Genomic DNA, 14,801 nt, shown 5'->3' on the forward strand with positions numbered 1-14,801 from the left:
AAATCGAATCTTTTACATTAAACTGAAGGAGTACTTTTGATTTAGGAATTTTCTTACTTGAGTAGTTTGTGCTTTTTTTCCAAGCACTTTTTTGATATATGGCTGTACCTTTTATCAGCCTCTCCTAAAACATACTGGTGAAGGACTCTAGTGCTACACAGGCAGCAGTTAACAGATCATTGTCCATTTTTCAAGTATTTTAACATTTGGCTGTTTTCCATCAATTGCTTATCCCTGCTGCTTTGGAGATGTTTGTGCCTAAAGCCTTACAGTTTCCTAGCTAGGGGCTCCTGCATAATAGTATTTTTCAAAAGACTGAATAAAGTAATGAGTGATCTCCCTTGCAACTCTTTCTGGCTTTTGGAGGATGTCATACTGACTGTGGCAAAGAGTGGCCATAACTGTGCACAGCATTTCTGTGGGTTTGATTTTAGGAACTTTAAATTTAAAATTTAGAAGCCATTATGCTTCCATATGCTAAATTAGAAATTGAAGTCTTAGTTTGTGTTTTGATCTTTTATAAAATAGTTCCTTTCCAGCTGAATTTTTTTTAGTGCAAGTTATAGCTGCAGGCAACTTTTTCAATGGTATTAATCCCTTAGTCACCTAAATTGTGGATGATTTGTTTGCTCCTGCACACTAATGTTCATTTTTTGAGCTTCTGTTTTCTTCTCCTTTTTTAAAAATTTGCTTTAGAATCTGCACTTTTCAGTCACTTTGACAACTCTTATTGCTGTAGATGTTTGCTTCAGGTGTACATTTCGAGCTGCCACTTAAACTTGTTTCCTGCAAATATAATATGCTGTATACTTGAGGTCTGTTCCTCATTCACATTACTTTCTCCCATCTGTAAAATGCACACGATTCTTGCTTAGTTCTGTGAAGTGTTTTAAAATATGAAGTGCTCTGCATTTGGGAAGTGTAAGCAACATATACATGAGAGAGCTTAGCTTGTCAATTCAGACTTGTGCGATGCTGTGCAGGAAGGGGTTTATTTGGCAGTGTCACCGTGTGCACGTGTACTTGCATGCCTCTTTCCTCCAGTATTCACCTTCCAGGAATGCCCCTTTTCCTTGTCTCTTCGCATCAATCTCCTTGCCCTCACCTTTGCTTTACTTTTCCACCCTCTTCCCCCTCCGTGCCGCTGACTAATGTTCCGCCTCCCGCTCCCCACCGCTGCAGGCCCCCCGACGCCGCCGGCCGCTGTCAGCGTGGTGGAGCCGCGTGGGCCCCGCCGAGGAGCCGCGCCACGGACGCGCCGAGCCCCGCGTTCGTCCACGAGCGCAGCGCCAGGAGCGCGGGGCTGCCGGCGGCTCTGCAGGCCACCATGACCACGCTGTGACCCGTGGGCTGCCGCAGCTCGGGACTGCTTCCCGGCAGAGGCTGGGAAATCGCCTCCTGAGCTCCCTCTGGCACAAGGACAACGGACCCGGAGCACATAGAGAGGCAGAAGCTTTTATTACAAAGGCTCTGCAGATTGTGCTGTTGGTAGTGAGTCTTTAAAGAAAAATGACATATAGACTGGAAGCCACATGTCGCTCTTACTTTAAAAACAGTATATATCTGTCTATGTATGCATATAGATAGATATATTTTTTTAATTGTATTAAAGCTTTTCTAATGACTGCAAGATCCATTTTTTTAGCTGGGTTTGAGAGCCATGCAGGAAGTCACATTTATTATAAAACTATGTATGTGACTAGTGGGTTATATTATGGTTTCAAAAATCTTAAGAGAAATAGAGGATGTAACTGGCCCTCCTTTTGAACCATGATCATGTAAAAACATCCTAGATATGTGGTTGATCTGAAAACCAACTTTTTTTCTCAATAGGACCTCTTCTGAGAAATATTGTTTGGAAATGGAATAGAATTATTTTCAAATTTTTAAGAATAAATTTAACAGAACTGTCAAAAAGGCAAAGAGTAATTTTTTAAATTATTTTTTGCTTTTTACAAATTTTTCTTTCTTTTTTGCTTTACTGGTCCAGTTGAAAAGAAACAAAGATTTCCTGACAAACACCAGTCCTACCATATGATTCACAAGGTTAATTGTTAAGTCAGAGGTTAAGACTCCAGCTTCATGGGTCATTGGTATTCTTGGGGGCCTTTAACAACATGAAGAACAAACCTTTACCCTTGAACACGCTGTGTTTTCTTGTGTTTTCTGAAGTTTGTTGCTTTCAAATTGCAATATTCTTTTCCTATTTAAAAAAACGGGGAAAAATGGTAACAGAGGGCTCTTAAAGTTAATTTATGTGTAGCTTTTAGGATAAAGGAGTTATTTGAATGATTTTCAAATTATTTCACTATGTTTCAAATTGCCACAGAGCCCAGAAATAAAAAAAAAACAAACATTATTTTCAGATATCCAGACCTGAAGAACCAAGAAGTGTCAGTCAGGACATAACTTAATATTGCCTGTGATATTTTGGCCTCCTCCCCCCCCACATTTGATGGGGGAAAAGAGTTTGCTAATGAAATATCAGTCTCTATTTTACAACACGGCTTAAATAGAAAAGTATGAGCTAGCTGTAAACTAAAGATCTGTGACACCTACCAAGCTAATTGGAACGATCTCTTGTGCTCTTTTTAGTTTCAGGTTTGGAATGGTGGATGTTGTAAACTTCTGGAGTGAAGCAAACCCATTTGTTTCTTTTTTATAAGGCTGCATGAGAATATGCAAATGAAAATAAGTTGTTTACCTTTACAGTATCGTATAATATCTGTGTAGTTGAGGGAGAAAAAAACAAGATTGCTGACACCACTTGTAACTGAGAGCTTTCTCAGTCATGTTGTACATTGAATGCTGTGTGGTACATATTTATACCAATATAAGGGCCAGGCAAAAAGAAGGGTAATGCATTAGCTACTCTCTTAACTGTGTGAGCTCCCTGAGCATGTAATGACTTATTAATGGGTTGACAAACTTTTACATGCATTACAACCCTTCATTATTCCTACATTCATAATTATTTATGTAGCTTGAACTCCCTAGTATCTTTTATCAGCATTTTCCAGAGAATATTTCTTTAAGTATGATGGTAGAAGTTGATTTGAAGACATAAAGGCCAGCACTTATTACTACGCAAGTTTCAAAATATCCCTTTGTGTGTGGGTAAATGCAGGTTTGTGGAAGTCTAATGCCTGTTCAGTTCCTGAGTACTGGGAGCTGACTGGTAGAAGCCCTGCTTTCCCTGGGAAGCCTTGGGTAATTTCCCTTATGGTTGGTGTGCCAGTTCATCAGTATTTTATAAGAGGTGTCTGAAATTCTGTGCAGTGATTCAAGTTTTTTGTACTTTTTGAATTCATGGTTGGGCCATTTATGAAGCCTACCTGGAAATCTTTCTGCTGGTGCTCTGAAGAGGGTGAAGAGTCTGGGAGGCTTCAAAGGTTTTGCTGCTCTTTGGAGAACTCATGCCTGCAAATTCCTGTGGCTGAGGGTCTCCCAAATATGACTTTCCTCTTATTGACTGATTATCTCAGGTGGCTCAGGAGGTGTTTCAGTGGGTCTGAAGGCAAGATGGGGTCAATTCCTACTTGAATCTTGACTTAGGAGGCTTCCTTGAATTTATCTAAAATTCATTTCCCTGAGGCCCTGTTGTGATGGCTGCAGGGACTCACTCTGGTTGTGCTGTCTCAGCCAGGTCTCCATCCCAGGGCAGAAATGGCAGTAAGGTTTTTTACAAATTTTGACCATCTCAGTGTAAGTAGTACACAGCTTTTGGGTAGTGCTCAGCTTTTGGAGCACACTAGGCACTGAATGTGCTGTTTAAGTATGTTGCCAGATGTCAAGACTGCCCTTTTCTGTAGTAAGCAAGTTTTTGAATCAACTCTTGTCTGTCTGGTAAATGATACTGTATAGTCATGAGGAAGAAAAGTCTAGTGCAATTATCCTAGCAATTAAGGAAGAAATTTTTCATTAATTTTCTCTTAGAATACTTAGAAAAGCAGTGGGAAATTGAAGCACAAGAAGTGTTACTGGTGCTCTGCATCAGCTCTCTGATGTGGTGTTCATAGCAGCTTATACCAAGTTACTTCAAACTGTCATGGTGTCAGCAACTGCATGGTGTAGGTAAAATCTGAACTTCTTAAAATGATGATCATATTGGAGACTATTTACAGAAAATTGTCAGAAAATAGGAAGAAAATTGTTGTCTCTATGTGAAGATTAGAAAACATTTTGACTCATGTCAGCAAAGTAAGGTATGGCATTCAGTCTCACTTTCCTTGTTGCCTTAATTGGAAGAGCATCTCTTCCTGTCTATTAGTTCTAACAATCAAATCTCTGTATCCATCATTCTCTCTCTGCAATATGTGTGCTGTTTGCCTTTTCCCATTAGTGGTGCAGAGAGAGGCTGCACAGGAAGTTAGAAAATTTTCCCTATTATTTGCTTTGCTAGTAGCTCCTTATTCCACTGCTTTAAGAGAATCAAGCCAGTGGCCTCAATTTACCTCACAGCAATTAATTGACTTAAAATGATTTGTACATTATTAGCACTAGAACAGTGATATCCTGTAATCTGATTCAGAGGAATATATTTAACATTGAAAGAATTCTTTGTGTGCTTGAGCTGGAGGGGAAGGAGTTTTTTCCTGCAGCCTCTGTAGTGACAACAGGGAATTGCTCCAGGTTCCAGGGGCTGGAGGGGGGCATGAGGAACTAACCTGGTAGTGGTAAGGGAGCAGCTGGTCTAAACTGTCAAGCAGAAAATGGTTCTTGTCTGTGCCTAAGGATAGGTTCTGTTCTGCTGTGGTGGGTGGTATGGGCTTGATATCATTGTTCTCATATTTGGGACAGGACTTGCAAAAGGGATTGATAGATTTTTCTTCTTAAATCAATATTGCAGCCAAACTGTGAGTGATTGTTTATTGAACGGGGCAGCAGTAAAGCTGCAGTTGTGTGCACAGGCTGTCTGATGAACCATTGCATTGTGCAGCAGGGGTTCTGTGTTTGCTGTTAGGATAGCTTTAGCTGTTCCCAAGCTTTAGAGAAATGTATGAGATTCCTGACTGCTTGCTCAGTATAAACATCGTAATATCATTTTTTGTTTTGTAATTGTTGTTCCTTGTTCATTGAATATAGAGCTCATAGGGCAAAATTAAAGGAGAGTTTTCCATCAAAAACCAAGAGAGGTGAAACAAATGATCCTGACAGGGTACAGAGTACATGCTGTGGTTCACTTAAAACACTGACTGCTGAGGTTTCATTCATGGCTCTGCTTAAGTTAACAAAACTGAAACTGGTTCTAGGTATGCCTGACCATAAGTGTCAGGGCAGTGCACCCTTCTGCCCTCTGTTCTGCTTACCAGTGTTGGATGAAGTGCTGCACAAACAGCATTTTGTGATACCAACTTCCCTCCCTCTAACTTTCCTTTTTCTGTTGTAAAAATCCTAAATGGTACCTTGTTAGAAAAACTTGAAATGTTTGTTCCAAAGAGTGTATTTCATGGATAAAAATTTCCCTTCTCTCTTCAATTTTTCCACTGCTGTCTGATGACACAGCAGGCAACATGGACCTGTTCTGTTATGAAGGCTCTTATACAGATATGAAATGTTCCCTTTTTTGTGTTTCATAAGCTTGCTGAAAACCAATGTCTGTTAGTTACCTGAAACAGTTTTTCTAGATTGTGGCTGGTCAGCAGAAGACAGCTCGAAAAAAGAGATTGCATGCGTTAAAGCTTTTTTTTGTTACAGGAAGAGTGGTAACATGATTGTGCATCTCTCTGCCCATCTTTCTGCCCTTGCAGCATACCTCTTGTTGATTTGCTAGACAGCACAGACTTGCCAGAAACTTGTGTGGATGATGCTGTGGGCCGTCCTGTTGTTGGCTTGGCAGCAGGTGATTCAGAAGAGGCTGTTAGTTGCCCTCCTTCCGGCACGAAGGAAACTGCTGCAGACAAAGCAGACTCTGATCGTAAGCAAACTGACAGATTTTTCCATAGTATGATGTGTGAGATCAAGATTAAATAATAGGTTGATATGAGATTGTTTCCTTACGAAAAATGTGGAATTGTTTTAGGAAGCTCCCTTAGATGATATGCATAAGGACAATTTTACCAATTACTGGAACAACAAAGACAGATATACAAGGGAAAAGTCAGTTCTTCATTGGATGTGACTTTGTCCACAAATACAGTAAAGTGCAACCATCTAAGCAATTAACTCTGTGTTTGCTCGCTCACTGTGAGGATGGCTGGGTAAATGAGCTGCCAGGAGTGCAGAGTGCTGTCATTTGGTGCACACAGTCTGCAGGCTGGAAATTTTCACCAAAGCTTGAGCAAGTAGATTCCCCCATCCCTATGCTCTTTTGCACGACTTCAAAATTATGTGATTAGTATTCAGGAATAATGCAAGTTAAAGTCACATAACTCCATGGTAACATTAGGAAGATGATGCCTTTTTTGTCTTTTTCAGCATTTGAAGACACATTCCTAAAACTGAAACAGCTGGAGACAGAGCGCAGCAGCCCCGTGCCGAGTGAGCGTCCCAACGTGAACATAAACGTGCAGGTAACTGGCCTTCATTCCCCTGCTGTGTCCTGGGTTTTGTTAGATCCTTCTGAAAAGTCTTCCACATGCCTTGCTCTGTTTGCCAGACTGCTAAGACGATGAGTGAGTAATACTGGGGGATAGCAAATGAAATAATAAATGCTGTATGATAGATAAACCTGTGTGTGACAAGGCAGTGAGGTAAAGATGGGGGCAGAGGTGCATGTGTGCAGACCTGCAGCCTGGTGAGATTTTCTAAAATCAGTGGGAGTAAAAGGCATAAATGCTTGAAATGTTTGTCAGTTGTCTTTATCTGTAGGTTAGTACCTGCATGGTGTTGGGTAGTTCACCCTCTTTTTGGAAGGGCTGAGCTGCTTTCCTGGCATTTTTCAATTCCAAGAAGGTTGTTCTGACGTTTTGTTTTCAGTCAAGTTTGCTGATGATCCGTCCATCCTGTTAAGTAGCCAGTTTGTACCTGCTCTCTGATGTAGGTGTTAGTGCTCTGTGTTTACACAAAGAGGAGTGATGTGGTTTGATTTACTGCTCTCAACTCCCTCCGAACAAGTCAGGCTGCAGCTGAGCCAAAGTACAAGCCTGAGTGCCCTGAACGGGGTGAGGGCTCTCTTCTCCTTCCTTCCTCTTCACTCTTTATTCCCCAGCTTGCTTCTCTCTCTCCTCTCTCACCACCAAGAATCATTGCAGGTTTCAGTGAACAAATATATCTACAAACTGGCAAACAATTTTTCCCCCCTGCCTTTGTTTTGAACTTTTTGTTGAGGTGCTGGATTTCTTTAGGTTTTTAGTTTGCTCTTGAAGTTGGTAAATAGTGAGTTAAAGTGGTTCAAGGAAGGGGTCAGAGAAATGCCAGGGCCATAGTGTAAATAAGTAGTGTTGCTAGAAGGGATGGAGAGGGAGAATCCTCCCTTACAACAGCAGTGAACTTTAATAGATTCGCTGGTTATCAAACAGCTGCCCCCAGACAGAATATTCTTCTGGGTTTTTTTCATGAGCTTTAAAACATGAAATTTAGTTCTCCATTACTCTGCTTTCTCTGATGCAAAAGGTTTGGGAGATTTTTGTGTTTTGAGCAAGCAGAGAGAGTGAAACACCTGGCAGTGTTATCTCTGTTTAGGCTACCCTCCCTTGCAGGGAGGCCCGAGGATTTATCTAACTTTGAGTGAAGCAGCTATGATTTTTCTTGCTCCCTCAATAGTAACAGGAACCAGGTGTTAGGAGAGGTGTTTAGCAGTGTGTGTTTGAGCTAAGCCCACTCCTAAGCATTGTTTTCCACCTCCATGTGAGAGGAGGCTGCTGCTGTGGGTGGTGCTGCAGGCTGCTTGGCTCATGTCCCCTTTAAGGGCTGCTGTCAGGGCTGCCTGGTGCACCTCTCTGCTTGGTGAGTGCATTACAAAGATTACCAGGACTCTAAGAAGATTAGGCAGTAGACTGTAGGTCCTGTTATGCTGAAACACTGCCTCTACATAAATGAAAGCAAATGAACACAATTTATTTAAGAATATTTTAGCCTGTTGAGCTCCACTTTAGTCCAGACAGAGAGGGGGAAAAACATTTAACTGGTTCATTGAAGAATGAAATGGCCCAAACCTGTTTCAGAGGTTTTTAAATCATGGCTGATTTATAATAAGCAAGCTAAGATTCCTGTAATGAGCTAATCTAACAAACAGCTGCCAATACAGAACAGTCACAGTCATCCAGCTGCTGTCACATAAGGTGCCGAGAAACTTTGGAGGTTATAGATACTGGGAGGACAGTAATCTGATTAGAGAGCAAGAACATTTGCATAACAGAGAATTATGGATCAACAGTATGTCAGTAGGTGGTAAAACACAGTTCAGCTTTCAAGAAAGAAGTGCAAATGATATTAGGAAAATGTAAGAGTACATTATTGGAGGGTTTTTTAGGGTAGAAGAGATAGAATAAAACTTTCCTGCCTATGATATAGCTTACCGAGAAGTCACTTGAGAGTGTTTGTTTAAAAAAGATAGACAAAGATTAGAGACTCTCTGCATACTTGAAATTCCCAATGCTTCAGATTGCAAAGACATGTAGGTTACAGTAGCACCAAAGAGCACACCCTTCAGAGAGAAGGTTTGGAAACCAGTCCTGAAAAGAGTGACCTAAAAGTCACTATTAAAAATACTTTGTTTCCTGCCTTTGAAGGCTGCTTTAGAAAACATAGAAGCTTTCATTTATGGTGTTTGTTATCAAATGTACCTGTGGGCTCTTCTCCTGTACTTACTTTTCTTCTTAATCTGTTAGTAAAAGAAGTGTTTGGCAGAATTGGCATCCTCTGGCAGAATTGCGTGGGACTGCAATATATCCAATAAAACCTTGCAATAAGTTTAGATCCTGGAGCTTGCTATTATTTCAGAGGGAATGCAGTATTGCAGCATTCTCTCTGAACGTGTGTGATTAGAAATTTCAGCACATATAGAAACTGTCACAGTACATAAGAAGTTTGGTAAAATGCGTTGGGAGAAGGTGTTACCTTTCTACTCATGAAGGCAGAGCTGCATCCTGAACTTAATTACACTGTTATATGCAAACTCACTTCAGCTTTGTTAATTAAAAATCTTTAACTGTTTTCCATCAGGGAATAGCGATAGCCTGACAGTCATCTTTATGTAATTCTATACTTGCAATCAATCAATCAATCCTGATTGATTCCTTTGATAGGGAAATATTTATCTAGCTACCCCTGTTCTTCTAGAGAAAAAGAGGAAGCGAGGCAATGAATGGCTTCATTCTTCTCTGCTGCTCACTGCCAAAATCTATTGGGATGGAAGAATGCAACTTTGTCTTTCCCAGCTTTCAGTAGTGCAGTGACCAGATCTGACAAAGAGAGCAAATAGCTTTAAATACAGCAACACTCTGCTTTCATCAGCTTCTGAAGGGAAATGGACAATAAAGGTTCACCCTGTTTGCCCGTCTTCAAAGTCTGCTTCCGAGTCAGAAATGGAAGGACAGGAGGGTTTACTTATTCTGAATTTGTTGTGATCTGTAAATACATGGAAGTTGGTTCAAAATGTGCCTGTATTAGGCTCCATCTTCCTGCACAAAGTGATTTTTAGTGGCACCGGGAACAGAACTCAAAAGCACAAAGGGTTGGGATCACATGCCTTGTTACTGCCTTTAATCTTTCCTTGCCTTTTTGCATCACTGCCTAGCTCCATGTTTTGATTGAAGAGCACAGTACAAGTGTAGTTTGTCTCGTCCATGGAAACAACAAACATTCCTAATGAGCTGGAATAATGACAAACCCCAGCAGCTTTACCATTTTGTGTGAGCAGCTGAAATGTCTTGTAAATTAGACATCTGGAGGCGTCGGCAGGTGCTGGATGCTTTTCCCCCTAGCTACATGCTTTTTTCATTAAAAAAAAGCTGTAAGACACCTATGCTTTTTGCAAGTGCAAAATAGGATTGAAAAAAATGGGTCATTTATATTCACGGAATTACTTCCTTGTTGGTATGAAATTTATGCTCCATTAAATTAAAATATTCTGTAATAGTACTAAGCTTTTTCAAAAGTAGGGAGTCTGTTAACAATTAGGCTCCCTACTTTTGAAAAAGCTTAGTACTATTACAGAATATTTTAATTTGAGTGGCCTAATTAATTTGATTTTTCAGGTGGAGGAAGCTGAGAGGAAGTTAAACAATAAAATGGTACTTCTAGCACCAGTGTACTGATGTGCTCAGTTAAAATGATCAGGTTTACTGCATTAGTGGAATAATGCATTCAAAATGCTGTGCAGGTAGTGTCACACATGACATCTGCTTCAGTGAGGTTCAGTAAAGACTTAAAATAATCACAGTGCGTGCTGCAGCTGTACAAATAATAATAATTTAGTTGTAATTATTCCTTTTGGTAATTCTAGCAACTTTTCTAAAATAGAAGTACTTAAAAGTACTGTTGGTCCTCATAGCATTTTATGTTGAAAGTGACCCTTGAATGTTTTGCGAACTTCATTGCTGACTGGGTCAAAATTTGAGAATGGATTCTCCTTTAGATAGTCTCCTAAGATCCTGTTTGGATATCCCAAAAGGTGATTTAGAGGGAGACAAAAAAAGGGAAATGCTTTTTCCCCTCTCTAAAGACCAAATAACTACAAGTTCTCAGCAGTGTCTCCAGGGAATGCAGAAAGCTGAGAGTGGATGGAGGGCTGTGAGGGGACAGGTGTTCACCTCTTTTTAACTCCTCTGCTCTCTCTGCAATGGGCTTCATTCCTGCTGGGCAGGCTGCAGCTGCTGCAGGTGGCAGTGCAGCAGGATTGTGGCTGCTGGGGCAGCCCTGCAGCACTTGCCTCGGGGAACAGCCTGCCCTAGACCGTGGCATATGGTGAGGAAAGCAGGACTCTGTCTCCCCCTGCTGAGTCATACCCTCAGAAGGAAGGTCACAGGGTTTAGTTTTCACTCAGCTAATTAACTTCTGCCACTAATCAAATAGCAATTAGTAGATTGAATGCTTAATTAACATTTTATAATTAAGAAATGAAATTCTCATAATGAAATATACTGTAGTGAAAGATATCTCGTTCTTACTTCTCTTCATTATGTATCTGGCTGCCAGTTTGCTCTGATATAATCAGTGGTGGGAGAGGTAGTTAGCAGCACATTAATTAAACTCTTAGTCTAACTTATAAGTGGATTTTAAATTAAAAATCTTCCCAAGTTGCGTTTGAGAGTAAATGATCAACTTTTACTTAGGCTACCCTGACATGATATAATGGCTGTTACATTGATCTCCTCTCAGTAAACTAGGCTGCAGTTTTAGCATGCACTTCATTTCTTGCACACTATTTTTAGCACAGTAGTTTGCATATCCATATTCAAGCATTGTGCCTTTTTTCCTTTATGTGTTGCTTGACATTACAACTGAGTTCCAAAATAAAGGAAAAAATTGCTTTTTCCTTTTGATATGAATCTGCTGACTCCCCTTTGTCTTCAGAGTCTTGTTGTTATTTAGAGATGTTGATAAACTTCAGCCCAGACTTGTCCATGTGGAAACTGCTTCTGATAAAGATGTTTTCATGTCTAGGATGAAGTGGTGAAGTTGACAGATAAATGTCTTAACAATGCAATCGAGAGCCCAATCGTAGCAGCAAAGTGGCTTCCAGCAGATCTCAAAAGCAATATCCTGAAGGCCCAGGCAGAAGCAGGGCACAAGGTAAATACTCGACTGAGTAGAGCTGTGAGCTCTCAAATGTTTTATTTCTCTTCAATTGCCTGCTGTTGGAGAAGGTGCCTCACAGATAAGGGTGTTCCAAGAGCCTTGCCCAAGGCAGAGTCAGAGGCTTCTCGCAGTGATAATGGTTCCATACTGGAGCAGTTGCCCAAGGAGGAATTTCTGTCCTTGATGATACTCAGCAGGTAACAGGACAAGACCCTGTGCAAGCCCTGGTTTGAGAGGTCATTGAGACAGGTAACCTCCAAAGTTGCCTTCTAATCAAGCAATTATTCTGTCACTGCAACTGGGCTTTTTGCATGTTGTAGTAGATTCCTTAGCAAATAACAGTATTTTATTGGGTTTTGTTGGTGAACTATTTTTATTTCTGCACTGAAGTTGTCATATGGAATTGATGTTCTAAGTCCCTGAGCTGTAGATAAACAGCACTTTTTTGTGTGGGGATAGAGACACTCAGCTCTACTGTGAATCTCAGAACTGACACAAGATGGAAACAGGTATCAGAAATGTATATCTCTGTTCATTTCTTCCTCTCAGGTTGGAAAAGATGACAGCATGACAGGTGTCAAGAATTCCAATATTCAGGAGGCTGCTGCCAGGTAGTGAACAGATTTGTAAGAAACAAATTAGTAGTTAACTCCCTACAGAACTGAGGATCTGCAGTTTAGTGTGGTCTGCCAGAGGCTCAGTTGCCATTGCATTTTACCTTCCATAGGGTACCTTAACTTCATGAGTGTGAAGTGGTTTTGAGATGAAAACCAGGGTTATAACTCCTGAGTTTTATTATATACAAGATAATACAGGTGCTCTTTATTCTCCCATACCTGATGACCATTGTTACAACAGTAATTTCAATCACTAATTATTTCTGAAATGTGAACATTTTTAGTGTGGGGAGAGGATGGGTGTGTTCACAGTAGGTGTTTTCTAGTGTAGGAAAAAAATGTATACAAACCCCTGCAGTGACAATTTCCTGAGAATTACTAAATATGAAATGATTGCAGAGTCCAGTGGGATTACAAACATTGAAAAATTTAAAAGGTTACAACATCTAACTTCTTGATCATTTGTGAAGATGCATGTGTGGCAGACCTCAAAGAGCAGAGGGTCATACTGTAAACATACAAATAAAATGTACATTAGCAGTCCCAAAACTGTGTTGTAACAAGTGATTCATAAAGAGCTTTCCATGGAAGGTTGTACCAGTTTTCTGGTTTTGATTTTTGTTGGTTTGTGCCAGGAACCTTATCCTGTCAGGCAAATCACAGAGCAGTCCCCCAGCAACCAGTCCAGTATTTCAAGATCCAAGAGAGCTGCTGAGAGCAATCCCTGCTTCAAACACCTTTGTTCTGTAAGTGATTCTGGAGAAACGTGTTCCTGGGGTAAAGGGACCACGTGGAGGTTATGATGAAAAGACCTGAAAAGATGAGGAACAGTTGCTGAGCATTTAGGCTACATTTAAGCAGGTTTAGGGATGCATTTTTAATTGCCGTTGCAGCAGTTAATCAGTAGGCCAGGCCTCGGGGTGAGTATCCTTGCAAGCAGAAGGGAATCTCTCTCATCTTCTGAAAGGACTGAGATTCCTGACATCCTGCTGCCCCTGGCTCTAGGGAGGAAGATAAGAGGATGACAGGAATGGCTTCAGGCAAATTAGACATAGGGGCTGAAGAAACTCGTTTGAGATAGAAGACCTCGATACTGCTGGGTCTATACACAGCTGTAGCTGGAACTATGGGAGAGGGCAGTAATCTGCGGAGGTAGCTGGAAGGCATTTACATTAACATACAAACACCAGTCTTTGTCTGCCTCTGTGGAACTGGTGTCAAGGTTTTGAGCTGTCTGGGAAGCAGCTCTGTTCCATGCTATCCAGGCGGGGTGCTAATGAGGATGTTTTCCTCTTTCAGAAATACCTTGAATGAGGACAATGCTGACTCTAACCATGAGGACCTGCTAATTCCAGCTAATCTGGCTCCAGCTGAGGAGGCTGCTGTTTCAAAGGTATTGCCACCTGCCAGCCTGGAAGGTTTCTGTGTCACATTCTGAGCTCCCGGTGCCTCCAGGCAAGCCCAGCAGACCTTGCTGCATGCCTCTCATAGCTCTGTGAATGCCTGGCGCTGGGGAATGCCAGAGAGTGCTTTCTGAAGCAGGCAGATCTTTCCAAAGGCCATTTCTGCATGTCCTTTACAGTTCTTGGCGTAACTCTTATTTTTCTAAGCTGGTTGTTTATCTCACACTGGAGGGAGCCCCTTACATCCCAACGATTTCATGCTCCAGTAAGGAGATGGTAGGGATGAAATTCTGACATCGGCAGTTCCCATCAAAAGAACCACAGAAGGAAAGGTTTAAATTTAGATGTTAATTTGTTATATTCTAGTTACCTTAAGGTAATTTTTAACTGGACTCCATGAAGAGCACTAATTCAGGGGTTAAACTTTCTTTTGTCCCTCTCCAAAAGAAAAGCAGAGTCCAATAGCATTGGACTTGTGCTGCCTTTGCATGAGCAGACTGACAGGTTGTTCTGGATGGCCAAAACACCTTGCCCTGTAGCTGTTGGGCCTCTAAACCAGTATTATATAGTTGACCCAGTGAATAATCATGAATTTCACTGAGTTCAAACACCCCACTCCAGACCTTGGTGACCTTTCAAATGGTGGAGTACCCCACCTTCACAGAGGGGAAGGAACAGTTTCACTGCTTGCTTACAGTGGCAGTGATGTTGTTTCCAGTACATTAATGAGAATAAGGGAAATCAAAAGGCTATTAAGAAGGATCAAATGGAAAGACAGTGAAAATGGAAAGAAGTGAAAAAACAGGCCTGATAAAAAGTGGTGTTCGTTAAAGATACTGGTCCACAACTCAGGAAGCCACTAGAGTATTCAGTGGACCTATGTGGTTACTACTGGGAATTCAATTCAAAACTGATTTATTCCATAGAGCACTCCCGATGACCAGGACGTTTCCTTAACATCACTGACAGAGAATCTAATTGACTTTACAGAAGCCACACCTCGGGTAAATGCATTTCAAACCCAAACTTTTTCCTTTGCACGTAACAGTGATTTTTACTCGTGTACTCTCCTCTGGCTTTAGTGTCTGTCTGCCAGGCT

At 41.1% G+C, this 14,801-nt stretch overlaps 1 protein-coding gene across 4 annotated transcripts in view; it reads left to right on the forward strand.

The window, feature by feature from the left end:
- Positions 1-14,801, forward strand: part of EPB41L5 (erythrocyte membrane protein band 4.1 like 5) — a 53,267-nt gene that overhangs the window by 31,775 nt on the left and 6,691 nt on the right. For 3 of the 4 annotated variants that reach the window (XM_064434968.1, XM_064434965.1, XM_064434966.1), the window contains exons 17-23: positions 5,751-5,917; positions 6,418-6,512; positions 11,548-11,676; positions 12,232-12,293; positions 12,935-13,045; positions 13,599-13,692; positions 14,629-14,706. In XM_064434968.1, coding sequence (XP_064291038.1) covers positions 5,751-5,917; positions 6,418-6,512; positions 11,548-11,676; positions 12,232-12,293; positions 12,935-13,045; positions 13,599-13,692; positions 14,629-14,706 — 736 coding nt within the window. The remainder of the gene's footprint in view (positions 1-5,750; positions 5,918-6,417; positions 6,513-11,547; positions 11,677-12,231; positions 12,294-12,934; positions 13,046-13,598; positions 13,693-14,628; positions 14,707-14,801) is intronic. The other variant, XM_064434967.1, reaches the window with a different exon arrangement.

The sequence above is a fragment of the Passer domesticus genome, chromosome 10, assembly GCF_036417665.1.
Source record: "Passer domesticus isolate bPasDom1 chromosome 10, bPasDom1.hap1, whole genome shotgun sequence".
Lineage (NCBI taxonomy): Eukaryota > Metazoa > Chordata > Aves > Passeriformes > Passeridae > Passer > Passer domesticus.